Source organism: Papaver somniferum, chromosome 1 (assembly GCF_003573695.1).
Source record: "Papaver somniferum cultivar HN1 chromosome 1, ASM357369v1, whole genome shotgun sequence".
NCBI lineage: Eukaryota > Viridiplantae > Streptophyta > Magnoliopsida > Ranunculales > Papaveraceae > Papaver > Papaver somniferum.
Window position 1 is genome coordinate 244,799,066 of NC_039358.1, and position 15,550 is coordinate 244,814,615.

At 36.8% G+C, this 15,550-nt stretch overlaps 2 protein-coding genes across 2 annotated transcripts; both read left to right on the forward strand.

Moving 5' to 3' along the window:
* The first annotated feature begins 3,187 nt into the window (after nt 1-3,187).
* LOC113323272 (peroxisomal 2,4-dienoyl-CoA reductase-like) lies at nt 3,188-5,391 on the forward strand. Its single transcript, XM_026571559.1, has 5 exons — nt 3,188-3,443; nt 3,773-3,932; nt 4,048-4,217; nt 4,337-4,562; nt 4,905-5,391. Exons 1-5 carry the CDS (start codon nt 3,258-3,260, stop codon nt 5,072-5,074), a joined length of 912 nt encoding a protein of 303 aa, XP_026427344.1. The 5' UTR covers nt 3,188-3,257; the 3' UTR covers nt 5,075-5,391.
* Nucleotides 5,392-11,511: 6,120 nt separating this feature from the next.
* Nucleotides 11,512-14,358, forward strand: LOC113275507. The gene is made up of 4 exons (XM_026525041.1): nt 11,512-12,908; nt 13,016-13,330; nt 13,416-13,503; nt 14,089-14,358. The coding sequence occupies exons 1-4, from the start codon at nt 11,512-11,514 to the stop codon at nt 14,356-14,358; spliced, it is 2,070 nt and encodes a 689-aa protein (XP_026380826.1).
* The last annotated feature ends 1,192 nt before the right edge of the window (nt 14,359-15,550 follow it).

Genomic DNA, 15,550 nt, shown 5'->3' on the forward strand with positions numbered 1-15,550 from the left:
CGTCTTGCGACTCTCCTTGCAACCATATCTACTAGCCTCCAGTAAGGAAACCACCATTTTTCTTTCTTTAGTAGAACCCCAGAGCAACAATGGCACACAACAATAACTTCTCTTTTGCTTCTTCTTGATAATCTTCAACATTATTTGGAGGACTCGAAATATTAGTAGTACTATTAGTACTCCGATTACCCTCACAGATGTTATTTGTAGAAAACTGTTGTTGACATATGCAGAACCATCTCGTCCTTCTGGGATCCTGCCACTCCGTCTTGGCCACCAATTCAGACCGTCTGTTGCGCTTCTCTTCTGGCCACAGCAGACTCTCTTGATCTTCTCATCGTTCAAGATAAACACCATGAACTAACACCAGCATCGTAACTTCTTTTCTCCATTTTCTCACGAGTTTTCGATGTAAACACCAGCGACAAACTCAGTTCACATCATTGCTGCCATGATGACGACTTCCAAATCCAGGCCACAGCAAACTTCCCTTCTCGATCTCGCCACCATCAGCCAACTTCTACTTCACGTCTGCCTGAGAGTCTTCTTTCACTTGGTTTCATACAACTAACACAGCACCATTGCTCAGCCAATACATCTCTTTCTTCATTGTTTCAATCAATCACGCGACACAAGCTCATAATCCTCCCTGTTCGATTAACGGCAGCAGCAACATCAATTTAGCTGGTTTTCCGGCTTGAAATAGTCATCAGGTTGTGGTTTCTCGAGTCAAGCTCCACAGAAATCTGATTTTGGATCTGGGTTTTTGTTTAATTTGATTTTGATTGTCTTTCTTTTTAGGTTTTGGAATTGGCTGGAAATGCTGCTAGGGATAACAAGAAATCAAGGATTATACCAAGACATGTACTATTAGCAGTAAGGAACGATGAGGAATTAGGAAAGTTACTCGCCGGTGTTACTATTGCTAGCGGCGGAGTTCTTCCAAATATCAACTCTGTTCTGTTGCCAAAGAAGGGTCTTGACAAGGAAACAACTACACCTAAATCCCCTGCTGGAAAATCTCCAAGGAAAGCTGCTGCCTAATTATGATCTAGTTCGCTCGCTTTTAACTTGTCTTACAGTCTACTATGTAATGAAATCTGGGATTTGAATGATCTTCTTTTGGGGGGTTTAGTTTTTATGATTTGAAATCACTTTTGGGTTTCAATGTTCATAGCGTTTACTAGAATGTAGCTAGCTAATCAATGGAACCGCTCTTTTTATCTCTATCTCTCGCCTTGTGTCTCTTAATGGATGAAATGACCCCTTTGGCACCCCTAATGATTATGTGATTGGTGAGTGTAAAACTGGAAGAATTAAGAAGGTTGATGATGGTTTGATCAACTGATTTGCCTTCATTTATTGTCATCCAGAACTACCTACTTCGTATACGTTAGGTAACTGCTGTTGCATTTCAAGTGTTTGTTAGATTGACTCACTGACCATTATCAATTATATTTGTCACAAACAAACTGTTACAGAGAACGATAAATATGAAGTGTCGCTGGCACTGTAGCAATACGACTGTCTTCTGTGGTCTAATGTTCTTTGTGTTCTTCTTCACCAGCAAAACTGGTTCATCTCTGCAACTTGATTTTTTCCATCCTCAACCCTCTGTTTGCTCCCCTATCACTCTATATCTCCCTCTGCTTCTCTACGTACACCTTAAATAGCCTCCCAGAACCGAAAATAATCCTCCATAACTCCAGCAAATCTTCCATTACTCGGTATTGAAGAAAAATATTCTCGGGAATATTTTCTTCCCCTGTTTCACGAGATTCCGTGTATCTTCCTCTTTGATCGAATTGAAAGCACTTACCAACCCTGTTGTAGTATAACAGGCTGGTATATATCCAAAACAAGAGAAAATCCGACCAAATATCCATGAGTTTAATGGAGAATATCTTCCCATGCACGTACGCCTCCGTCTTCTTCAACACGAGAATCTAGCCAATTTTATCCGACAAAATAAGCCATACCATGTCTGTTATGACCAGTCACATCATCCCAACAATTCTCAGCCATTGACTCTCTCTAAAATGTCCTCAAATCCCGAACAAAAAATTCTGCAGGTGAGAAACAAGTTTCCCGCCAAAATTCAGTTTCAAATGAGGAAGATGATGGTTTCCCCCTATCCAGAGTGTGGGTGCATTTAATAGTTGGGGTGCCTGGGGGTGCCCTTATCCAAAATGAGGGTGCCTTTAGTACTTTTCCGGGGGTGCCTAGAGCAACTTTTCGATCCGAATTTTCCAAAAATGTTTATTTCCCAAAAATACCTACAAACACATAAAACACCATAATAAGTACGAAATCGAGTATCAACAATACAGAACATTGAGGACAAATTAGACACAAAAATGTGTCTATCAGCATGGTGTTTATCACTAATACAAATACCAGCGATGTAAAAAAGATCGTTTTCAAAGTGAGGAGCTGGCAGACAAGGAGAAGAGAACTTGAAAGAGAGTAGGCAATATTTAGGTTTAATTTAGTTTTTATTTTTTTTAAAGGCAGTTTAGTATTTTCGTCAAAAAAATCATCCCTATAGGTGGAATAGGATGGGAATAATAATCCATATCCCCATAGATTTTCCACATCTCCGGTTCATGATTGTTAAAGGCTTATGCCAAATATTTCAGGGATACCGTTTATATGATCCAACGATCAAGATCATTTTCTATCGTTTTGTCTTATATAATGATACCCCTGAAAGATTTGGCATCAGCTCAGGGGCGGAACTACCCTTTGACTTAGACTAGCTTAAGCCAATCCCAACAAGATGAAAAGACATTTTTTGTAGCCTTTTTCGAGTTGGGCCATAATACGTTAGTAAATTTTATCCTTAAACCAGTCCAAGAAAAGAATCAAGCCCTCCCCATAACCAAATTATGAACCATGATATGCGTATTCGTGCATGTACTGGCTGGTTATGGAAGACCAGAGACCAAATATGCGTACCCATACACATACTGCATGTCCCAGTTGCGTCTCCCTACTGATTGAACTTGAGCATGACATATTTGCTCTCTTTTCTTGAAAAAAGAAAAGAAAATGGAGACAAAAGTGGATCATTTGTGTGCCGAGAGATGAATATACCCCCAAGTCCCAACCGGCCAACCCCAAGAAGAGACCAACCAACCTAACTTTTAGTGATCAACGAATTTACACGTATGCTCTCCTTTTAGAAACAAAGAGAGAAACAAAGAGACGCCCGTAGTGTAAACTCTTTGCTGCTTTCTGTTACCGGAGGGAGACAAATGGAGTCTCCATTTAAGGCTGATACAGTGAAAGGGAAAGTAGCTTTGATTACCGGAGGAGGATCAGGAATTGGGTTTGAGATTACTAAAGAATTCGGTAAACATGGAGCTTCTGTTGCTATCATGGGAAGACGCAAATCTGTTCTAGATTCTGCCGTCTCTTCTCTTCGCTCTCTCGGTATCCAGGTATTAATAATCTTAACACATACCCTTAATTCATTGATTCTGAATTCTCGATTCAGAATGAAATTTCATGTAAAATTTCTTCAATTTTTATGAAACGAATGATTTTTGTGATTGCCCCAAATTCCTGAATTTGTTCATCTTCAATCCCACACCAAGAAAGTTCCTTCTTTTATTTCACTGATGAATTGAGGTTTAGTAACATCAGGAGGAACCCTAATTGGTTAATTGATGGTAGAATTACATTTGAGCTACATCGGATTCTGCTTAAATTTAGCAGACTAGTTAATGTTTTGGATACACAAATAGTAGTTAATGGTTTGTGATTTCAGGCGATTGGATTCGAGGGAGATGTGCGGAAGAAAGAAGACGCAACCAGAGTTGTCGATGCAACTTATCAACATTTTGGGAGGATTGACATTCTTGTAAATGCTGCAGCTGGAAATTTTCTTGTGCCTGCTGAGGATTTATCCCCTAATGGTTTCAAAACAGGTTCACATTTTCATTTCTCTTTCCAGGGATTGTATCAGTCGGCATGCCGTTCCTTGCGGGACATGCTTTCATAAGATAGAGGTTGTGTTGGTGAACTAATTGGTGGTCTTTGCAGTTATGGATATTGATTCGGTAGGCACATTTACAATGTGCCACGCAGCGCTCAAGTATATAAAGAAAGGAGGTCTTGGGAGGGGCACGTCCGGTGGTGGAACCATAATGAACATAAGTGCTACACTTCATTATACAGCAGCTTGGTATCAAATCCATGTATCTGCCGCTAAGGTATGGGATTTTACTCGGTACTCTTTCGGTATTCTTCTCATCATGCCTTGTTTTGTATGCTGCCTTTGTGACCCATGTGAAGATGGTTTGTAAGATTTCTTTTTTCGCTCTTGCAACAGGCAGCTGTTGATGCCATTACAAGGTCGTTGGCATTAGAGTGGGGTACGGATTATGATATAAGAGTGAACGGGATTGCACCAGGACCAATTGGTGACACTCCTGGCTTGAGTAAGCTTGCTCCGGATGAAATGAAAATTAACCATTCTGAAGATGCCAGGCCTCTGTATAAAGCAGGAGAGAAATGGGATATTGCTATGGCCGCTCTCTACCTAGCTTCAGATGCAGGTCAGTAACCTCATTTTTGTTCATTTTTCATATTTTGATCCAAAATAAATTCCACAAAAACAGTACAATGTAGATATACCGAAGGGATGGGAATACACCCACTAAATAAACCCCAGACTTAACTAAGACCATGTAGGAAACATAACTGGTCTAGTATAGCCCTTTATCTAGCTTATTATCCATCTTCCTTTGAAGTTTAAAGATATACAGGTATTTGGTTAGCGACCTCAATTCCATGTCTCGTGAATGAAATCTGTAAACAACAATATGCATCCCACATTTTTGATTTAAGTATTCCATTCACCTATTGTTCTGATGTGCATCTCCCATGGATTATTATAGCTAAGTACATCAACGGTATGACACTTGTGGTCGATGGAGGAAACTGGTTGAGCCGGCCCCGCCACATTTCAAAAGAGGCAGTGAAGGAATTGTCACGAGTTGTGGAAAAGAGATCCAGATCAGGTGCACCAGCACCTTCCAGTGGAGTTCCAACCCGCAGTAAAATGTAGTAGTAAGTACCTCCCTAGGTGAAATGTGGTGGTAAGTGACGGCAAAACCACATCACTGATGATTGTAAGCACCTCCTCAAGACCTGCTTACGCCGGCCCTGAGTCCCTGCAGTTACAGTAAGTTGAACTGCAACTTCAATCTTAATGTATTTAAGTTACATTGGATCAAGAAAATATAAAGGAGACGAGGACCTTGTCCTCATAGATGTATCTTTTAATCTTATTTCCTTGAGCAAAGCTCGGATATCTGTTACAAAGATTGCTGTTACCCTCACTCATTTTTTTGAATAAAAATATTTATTGTGCTCTTCATTTTAGCAGGCAGAATATAGGCACTTCATCACAATTCACTCAGAGCACAAAACCTTTCATCTTAAGCAAACTAGCATATTGTACCGAGTGGCTCAGTGTTATGCATAGATAACTGAGAAACAAACACTGGATCAATTTTTAAGTTGCATGACCCTAAGAGGCTAAGACACTTGACCGTAGTTGACTAACGGGGAACTTGTGAGCTAGCTGCTTACTTCTGACATTGCATGAAGATGCTGTTATATCATGCGAATTGAGTTGGAATAGGTTATTATAAAAAGGAACCTCCTTGTGCTAATATTTTGTCATACCATCAAGTTCTCTCTATCTAAGATTTTTTTTTCAACCTCTAAAAGAATTTTATTGTTTCAAGTTTGTGGCTAGACGGATGCCTTACTAGTCAAGATTTTTCGAAAGAGAAAAAAATTGTGTTCAATAAGCAGTTGTTACTCGATTTGCTAAAACTTGGAAAATTTTTGCCGTAACCCCGTTTAGTCTTGACTAGTAGGGCCTTCGTCTGTAAGTATAACAGCTGCAATGATGCTCGTACCAACAAGAAACTCAAAAGACGTTGTCTGCATCAAATGATAGTTGTTGTAGCTATCGCCATTCAATACGTATATATAGCTGCAACAAGTTTCATTTGATGTATACGACGTCAACCATTCAAAATCGCCTTCTGAGGTTTAGAGTGGTATGGGATATACTGATACCGGAGAACAGAGTACTTCCACCAATTTTTTCATCTGCGGATCAGCGTTGTATTTGATTAAAGCAAGGGCGTTATGTGCGTGCGAGAGTGAGATCTACACCATGTGGGGAATTTTATTCTTGGGGTTCCCACTGCAGGCTGAGAATGGGAACTTTACAACGCAGATAACAGTCCCACTCTCAGCCAGCATCGGAATCATCAAGAACAAAATTACCCGGATATTACGTTCTCTTTTGGGGTTTTTTTCACAACGGATGTTACATGTAACTACTATATATTGAGAATTGTTATGTTCTCATGATAATCAAGATTTATAATTGTTATGTTCTCATTTACAGAGATATATATTATGGAGATATATATTTACAGATCCGAATTCATTGGTACTTTATTATTTTTAATATTATAAAAGATTTCCTTAACCCATAAAAATTACTCCCTCTGTTTTATATTTTCATTTTTTTTCATTTGACCTATTTTTATGCCAAATTGAAAAAGTGAAAGTATCTTCTTTCCAAAAATAGAGGGAGTATTATTTATTATTCTTAAGCCCTCTATCAAAACTCGCGTTATGAGATCCATTAGAACTGTTTTCTCTTAAGCTTTTGTTCATGTCTTCATAATTCATGGAAAGATGCGATGGTGATACGAGTTTTTACTTGATTGTCATATGGTGTTGATCTCCAATATACAGTAATAGATTCCAATTTTAAACTTCTGATTATATTAAGGGCATGCAACTCCTTGGGAGACTTGTGCCACTCATGTGATTCCCTGCAACAAAATATCTACTAGAATTTTTTAAAGATTCCTAAATGGCTAAGCCTGTGATCCTGTTCCTACATTTTTTACGTATTTTCTATGACATCAATCAGATTGCCTTTTTTTATCTGATTTAATTGGGGGTCATAAAAATTAAATGGGTGCCAAGCATCAGAGGATAAAAAAGATCATCCCATCCTAATTTAGGTCATCCTTTATAAAAATATTTTCTAAATGGCTAAAATGCCCCTAACTGATTATTATTAAAAATTAATTAAAGTTGATTAAGTTAATTGTGTTTAGATTAAAATATGGTTTTGGGATTAAAAATTTGTCACTACAAGAAATTAAGGATTTAGTGACAATATTTTGGACGACGATTTAAATTTGCCACCAAAAGTCATTGTTTGCAACAAAAAAAAAGTTCACCACTATAAAAATTTATTTGCGATGAACTTTTATAATTATCGCTAAGCTTGTCACCAAAAGCAAAATCAGGGACTAAATACTTCTTTCTCACATATAATTTTTTTAGTGATTATTTATATTCGCCACAGAAAATCACAATTAGTGATTACCATGAATATTCGTCATAAAATATTATTTTTATGAGAAACTAAATTTTTTGTCGTTAGATATTCTTTTAACGACATCACTTATTTCTCGCAAACTTAATTTTTAGTGATGAAGTCGACTTTTGCCGCTGGGTTTTTTTTTGCTACACAAAATAGGTTGTCACTCCAAATACATTTTGGGACTAAAACAGCTTCTATCACCAATAATGTGTTTCTGTGATGATTTGTGTTTACCACAAAAAAATATAGTTAGTGATGACAACAAATGTCCGTCATAAAATATTGTTGTTGTGAGAAACCAAGTCATGTATCGCTGAATAGCTTTTTAATGACGTCGCTTATTTCTCGCAAATTTAATTTTTGATGATGAAGTCAATTTCTGTTGACGATTAAGAAATGTAACGTGTTGGTTGGACCGAAGCCAGAAGCTGGTGGAAGTAGCGTCAGCATCTGAGTTAGCCAGAAGCGGCAGTGTTCAATGTTTTTGTCTTGTTTTCTTCTAAATTTAGATGTTAATTCAGTAAGCGGCATTTGGAAAGCCTTTTCTATGTGTACCTCGATTAATTCTTAGTATACTTTTCACTGCTTTGCAGTGTCTTAGCAACAGGATAGTCTTGCAGGCTTCAATAGGTGGTTGTAGATAAATTAATTCAGCCATTCTCTTCTTTGCAGCAACTTGCAGTTGTTTGCCGTGTTCTGTTGTCTTTAAATATGACCTGCAGTCTCTTTTGGAATTAGGAAAGTATGTGCAGACTGTTCAGTTGTGTCCCTATAAGGTTTATATGTACGGACTTTTGTCATTGTACTTCTTTTTGTACTACAGCTTATGTCACTCTTGCAAACCTATCATCGGTTTGGTTTTCTTTTTCTTTAAAACAACATTTTCGTTTATGTTTCAAGTCCCTTTTCTTTGCTCACCAAAATCAGGAAGGACTGAAACATTATAAGTTTCTTATTTCTTTCTCTAGCGAGGTTCTGTAGAAAAAATAAACTTTGGTAACATTTGTTAAGTGGAAGACGGGAAAAAAATTTTAGTTGCCCAACTGGTCATAATCCAAAGAAAACTTTATTAATTCCTTAATGCAAGTTTAATACAAGCTTAAAAAACATCTTCTTTGATAATTTCATAAGCCTCCGTGAATTTGAATTCGCGCCCTACAGATGCAGCATATGCAAGAATTGCAGCTTCTTTATCTATATTCAAGCCCCTCAATATTTTTTGATACCGTGAACACAAAGACGTATGTCCCCGAATCTTTCTGATAGACATTGTGCCGTTCTTCCTTGATCATTACCATTTAAGTTGACAAAATATTGAAGAACACGATCCCAGAATGTTGTTGCGCTCTCCTCCATTGTAGTTTCTTCTAAGCCTGCAAGATAAGCCCTGCAAAGATCATTATCTCTTCAGTGGTGAAATTCATTTCGCGCTGGTTAGTTAAGCAAATAGTATGAGAAATAAGAAGTTGCGTATAGAAACCATATATATAAAAAACATATTTAAGTTTAATAGTAAACATCCTAGTTTTGGGGATCAAAGAAGGCAAAAATGCTCTGGTCTTGGGATATATCCTACTCTGGGGGATCTATGCTAGTTTGAAAATGAAGAATATTTCCTACACTATCCTCTCGATCCAGTCCTGATTCAAATTGCGCATTATGTGCACCAAGTTGAATGGATAAGTTCTTTGTACAAAAAAAACACAATTATTAATTACAAACTTATTCATGGAATATTAGAGGAATTATGCATATGCATATAAAGAACCATAACGTTAGTTACTTACGGTTGACAATCTTTTGGAAAACAAATGTGAACGAGACTGAGCTTCCTTTTCACATATGGATGATCTGACCCAAATTATATACATCATATTAACCCAAAGGGATATAACCAACATATCAAACAGATTAACATCATACATACTTGGCATTTTGCCGCCATTCTTTCACTAGAGTATCTGCAAAAATTCATAAAGTTTACATTTCGTAGAAGAAAGACGTCGTGTTTTATTATCAACCAAGAAATCTGTTACATATTCACTCGCATGAAAATTAAATTTGATAAATACTATAAAATTTTACCTTTGAAAGCAAATCAAATGATGCTAGAGATGATGGGGCGTCAAAGCGATTTAAATAATCATGACTTAATTCGAACAATTTAGTTATTAACACCTGGTAGCTATTTAGATTAAATTTAATAAAGTGTGCATATAAAGTTCAGCTCACCTATATAATAAGAAGCAAACTAAAACCAGGATTTCTAAGTAGTGGGCCAGGATCCGTTTAATTATAATATTAAGGGTTCACTCACCCACCGACTTGTATATGGGTGATGCAAAATCAGTTCACCGTTGGATTAAATGTATTAACAAAAAGGAAAAGATATGCATTTGAGATTTGATAAGTACCGCGTACAATATCTAACACCTGGCTTCGCCTTGCTTTGTATTCAAGCCACCTGTACTTAGAATCAAAAACTTAGCTTATTAAAAGAATTCGTATAGTTTATAAAAAAAAAAGAATTCGTATTTGCGTTGAACTCGACTTCCGATTTACTTGTTATCTGAGGTGAAATAGGTATTCCAAAGTTGGTACTTTCCTATAAAATCACAGGTGTCATAAAGAAGATTATTAGATGAGAATCATAGCACAACGTGTGGGAGATTAATTGATTCGTTTTCACACCGTGTGCATCACTTGATTTACTTTCAAGAGAAAATACAGGTTGGTCAAATTTTTGTTTACTCTTTATGAAGTTCATACGCTATAGATCTTCATGGTTTGTTTTGTTCATGTAAATTTCAATTTAATTATAATTATTTTACTTTATGCAAAATATCTAGTTGAACTACATATTGTTATCATGATTCTATGATTTCTATAAAAAATTATAATTATCAAAAACATTATGTAATTGCTTTTTTTTCTTCCTAATATCTTATATTTTTTTGTCTTTGATGATTGTTGATTATTTTTTTGTTTCAATCAAGAGAAGATAAATCCTTTGGCTAACGAATAAAACGCTATTCAAAATTCAGGTTTAATGGTTTGGTTTTCTGTTTGTATGTGGTTTTATTGTAATTTTCCAAGGTTTTTAGTATTATTTATTATATATTTATTTGAAGCATATGTTATTATCTGATGAATTATTTTCCTATAAATTTTTTTCATAAATATCTTACCTTCTTCTTTATTCACAGGAATGGATAAAAGCTGGATGTACGAGAGAAACAAGTTGAGTCCTAAATTCTTAAAAGGGGTTCAATCGTTTATTCAGATGGCATCTAATTATATGGCGGAGAAAAACATGGATAAATGTTTATGTCCATGTGCAAATTGTATAAACGCAAACGGTCATGTTTCATTGAATTTTGTCGAAAGCCATCTATATAAATATGGAATGGCAGGAAGTTACACGATATGGATACATCATGGAGAAGTTGATCCTTATTCCCAAAATCAGCCTAATCCAAGTTCCGCCAACGTTGATATTGATGATGATGATGATGATTATGAGGACGACGATGAAATAGTTGAAATGATACACACACAAATCGAATCGAGACGGTTGGATAGTCAAGGAGAAGGAATGGATACTGGTCGTGATGATAAGGGTGAAGTAGATTTTGGAGAGTTTGCTGAGTTATTAAGTGAAGCCAAAGAAGAATTGTATCCTGGCTGCACAGATTTTTCGTCATTGACGTTCCTTATAAAGTTGATGCATATCAAGGTACTAAATCACATGAGTAACAAGTGCTTTGAAATGCTCCTCCAACTGCTGAAACTAGCTTTTCCAAAAACCAATAGGATTCCGAAGTCATACTATGATGCCAAGAAGATGCTTCGTGACTTGGGATTGGGTTATGAATCAATCCATGCATGCAAAAATGATTGTGCACTCTTTTGGAAAGAGCACAGTGAAAGAGTTGATTGTCCTGTTTGTCATGAGTCTAGGTACAAAATTGACGATGGGAAAGGCAAGAAAATCCCGCACAAGATATGCGATATTTTCCATTAAAACCTAGATTACAAAGGTTATTTTCATCAAAACACACAGCTAAAGATATGCGATGGCACAAAGCAAGTATGACCAGAAAGAAGGCGTTTTGAAGCATCCTGCTGATGGGGAAGCTTGGAAAGATTTTGATAATCGGTATCCATCGTTTGCACAAGATCCACGTAACGTTCGAATTGGTTTGGCCACCGATGGATTTAATCCTTTTGGAAACATGAGCAACTCATACAGCATGTGGCCGGTGATACTTATACCTTATAATCTACCTCCTTGGAAATGCATGAAGGAGCCTTTTTTCATGATGTCATTACTTATTCCTGGCCCACAAGCACCTGGCAGAGATATTGATGTATATTTGCGTCCTTTGATTGATGAACTGAAAGAATTGTGGGATACTGGTGTGGAAACTTATGATGCCTCAAGTGAAAAAAGTTTTCGTATGCATGCAGCTGTGTTGTGGACCATTAATGACTTTCCAGCATATGCCAATTTGTCTGGATGGAGTACAAAAGGGTATTTAGCTTGTCCTGTTTGCAATGAAGATGCACCATCAATTAAATTGAGGAGCAAGATATGTTATATGGGCCATCGCCGATACCTGTCCCCTGATCATAAGTGGAGACGGAGTAATCTTCATAATGGAAAACACGATTATCGGTCTCCACCTAAGAAGTTTACAGGAGATGAACTTTTGTCCCAGATGAACAATATTAAAACCAATCCGGGAAAGCATCCAGATATATATGATAAGAATCGTAAGCGTTGTCCTGATGAATTGAACTGGGTAAAGAAGAGCATATTCTACGAGCTTCCATATTGGAAAGATCATTTAATCAGACATAAGCTTGATGTGATGCATATTGAGAAAAATATATGTGATAACATTGTGGGAACATTGATGAACATTGAAGGAAAAACAAAAGATACAATGAAAGCTCGTTTAGATTTGGAAGACATGAACATAAAGAAAGAGCTGCATCTTAAACGCGTGGGAAACAAATTCATAAAACGTCCTGCGTGTTATACTCTGTCACCAGATCAAAGGAGAGATTTTTGTAAATTCCTAAAATCGGTGAAGTTTCCAGATGGTTATGCCGCTAACATATCAAGGAGTGTTAACGTTAATGAAGGAAAGATATCCGGTCTCAAAAGTCATGATTGTCATGTTTTATTACAAAGGCTACTCCCTGTCGGGATTCGACCTTACCTGAAAAAAGATCTGTGCACTCCCTTGATTGAGTTGTGCAATTTCTTTCATGATTTGTGTGCAAAGACATTGACTGTAGCTCACTTGGATGAACTCGAAAAAGCAATACCGTTGATTTTGTGTAAGTTGGAAAGGATTTATCCACCTGCCTTTTTTGATGTCATGGTTCACCTAGCTGTTCACTTGCCACAGGAAGCAAAACTTGTTGGACCAGTAGGTTATAGCTGGATGTATCCAATTGAAAGGTATGTATAATTCGCGTACCTTATTATTCCATGACATATATTTATATTTTCGAATACATATACATCTTTGTTGTTTTTTATTTTATTTATAAATTTACAATTTTCAGGGCATTGGGGACTCTTAAGTGTTACGTGAAAAATAAAGCTCGTCCAGAGGGATCAATTGCAGAAGCTTACATTGTTAACGAGTCTTTGACATTTTGTTCAATGCATTTCCGTGGGACGGAAACAAAGTTTACTCGACCAGAAAGAAATCCTGATAGATCAAACAATAATCAACGGAAAAGGGGATCTATATCTGTCTTCGCTCACGATATTTGTCCTACTGGTGCTTATGATATAAACGAATTATCATTGCAAGAACGAGATCAAATGATCTGGTTCGTTCTAAACAATTGTGATGAAGTGCAGCCTTACATGCAGTGAGTAGCTTTAATATTATTAACATTTATGCAAAGTTATCACTAAACATGAAAAATCTTATTGTTTGTTATCTAATTTCTGTAGAGAGCACCTGACTTTGTTGAAGAAGGAAAATAATGTGAACGTGTTGCAAAGACATCAAAAACAGTTTCCCGAATGGTTTAAAGATCGTGTAAGTGTTCTCTCTTTTTATACTTATTGATTGTTTTTTGAGATGATCATAACTGTGTACTTTCTTCCCCCACCCCCAAAAAGAAAGTAGCAGCGGTTAGTGTAGATAGTGATGGCAGAAAAATGAGACCATGCATGTCCTAAACCGTAACATTAATTAGTCAAACAGAAAACTTAAGAGTCATTTTAAAAGCCTTGCCGATAAAGAAAATAGCATCTTTCACACTAGTGGCATTCGTACTAGAAGTTTTTCATTTTCTAATATATATATATATGGGTTGATTGCCGACAACTAGCAACGTGTGATTTATACAAACCTGGTTTTTAAAGACATATATATCCATCCAAAACATGCTGCACCAAACCATATAAGTTCAAACTAGTCATAGATGTTATCTACCATGCTAAACCTTAGAAATTTATACGGACCATATGTCGACACTCCCAAATGCAAACACCACCCAGTACCACTACCTACTTCGACTAAGGATGAGCTTAATAGGAGCAAGAGACTTGGTGGCAACAACCAGAAAGAAAGAGATATTGTTTCATCGTAAATTTAAATTTTTCTAAATTCTTTTGGCAGATGACAACTTTATGGGCCAAAAAGTCACCCGAAGCTACTCAGGAGTTATACTCATTAGCATGGGGATTTGATTTTCGTGCAAATTCATATTCTGTTTGCAATGTTAATGGAGTGCGCTTCCACACTAGTCAAAGGGAAGTTCGCCGGACAACCCAAAATAGTGGTTTGGTAGTTGATAGTGAACATGATGGTTCGGCAATGGAATTTTACGGTACTGTAAGCGATGTTATCGAGTTAGAGTATACGCTGGGTTCGCGTTGTGTTATTTAAGTGCAAATGGTTTGATGTAAACCCAAGGAGAAATAGGATTCGGAAGGACTATAGTTTGACATGCTTAGATGTGAGCAATTTCTGGTACGAGGATCAACCATTTATTTTTGCATCCCAAGTTCGGCAAGTGTTCTATGTTAATGATCACAAATTCGGATTAAATTGGAAAGTGGTTCAAAAAATGCAACATAGACATTTGTGGGATATTCCTGAGGTTCACTAGTACAAACCTTCACATAGGCCACGTTTTTTAGTGTACAGTCCAGCCACGTTTCAGGTTATTTGTGTGGCTATTGGTCATCAGTATAACTATAGACACATTTTGTTTTACCATGTAGCCATAGTGCACCATTTAGTCATGGGTTTATTCCTAAACCCATCAACTGTATCCATAGGGTATCGTTTGGTCATGGTTTTCAGTTTAATCCAATCACATGTAGCCATAGATGCGTATATGGCCACATTAAATAATTTTGTAGGTGTCAAAAGTGTCGGATGACAATAGACACACCTTTTAGACTGTGACGGAAAGAGGATTTATTTAGCCACATTGGTTTGTTTATGTGTCCATAATATCTGGTTTATTAGACACGCATATACTAAGGAATTGACACATTATATCAAACATGACAAAAGATTGACATATGGTTACTCCATATTTTTTTTTGGGAGGATTATGATATGGCTACACGAAAAAAAATTGTGAACATAGCGTCGGATCCATTAGACACATGAGATTGAATTTTAACTTTTAAAGTACTAGCCATGGTTGTTACCGAGTCTTTTCTAGGCCAAATGCTCCTAGTATGCTTAATTTTCAAGCAACATATGCTAGGGTAATGTTTATGCATGTTCACTGCAATAAAGAAACCTCAAGCTCTGGTGTATAGAAGGATACATTACAAGTGATTGTGGCTTCCAAGGTAATTGCAATACAGCGGGTGCAGCCGGGTGTTTTGTGAAAATAAACATGTATAGTGGAGTTCTGTTGTGTTACTTTCTCCCAAAATTCCCGATATATAACCATGCCAAAATCCAAAATAGGAAACCATATCTTAAACTTTTCATACAAATCTAGAAGGGACTGCAAACGACAGGAGCCATCTGTGAGACCAACCAAACCTGTTTAACTTATCAATTCACAAAAGCTTTATATTTTTAGCCAATATATTTAATGAAAAAATTTAGATCT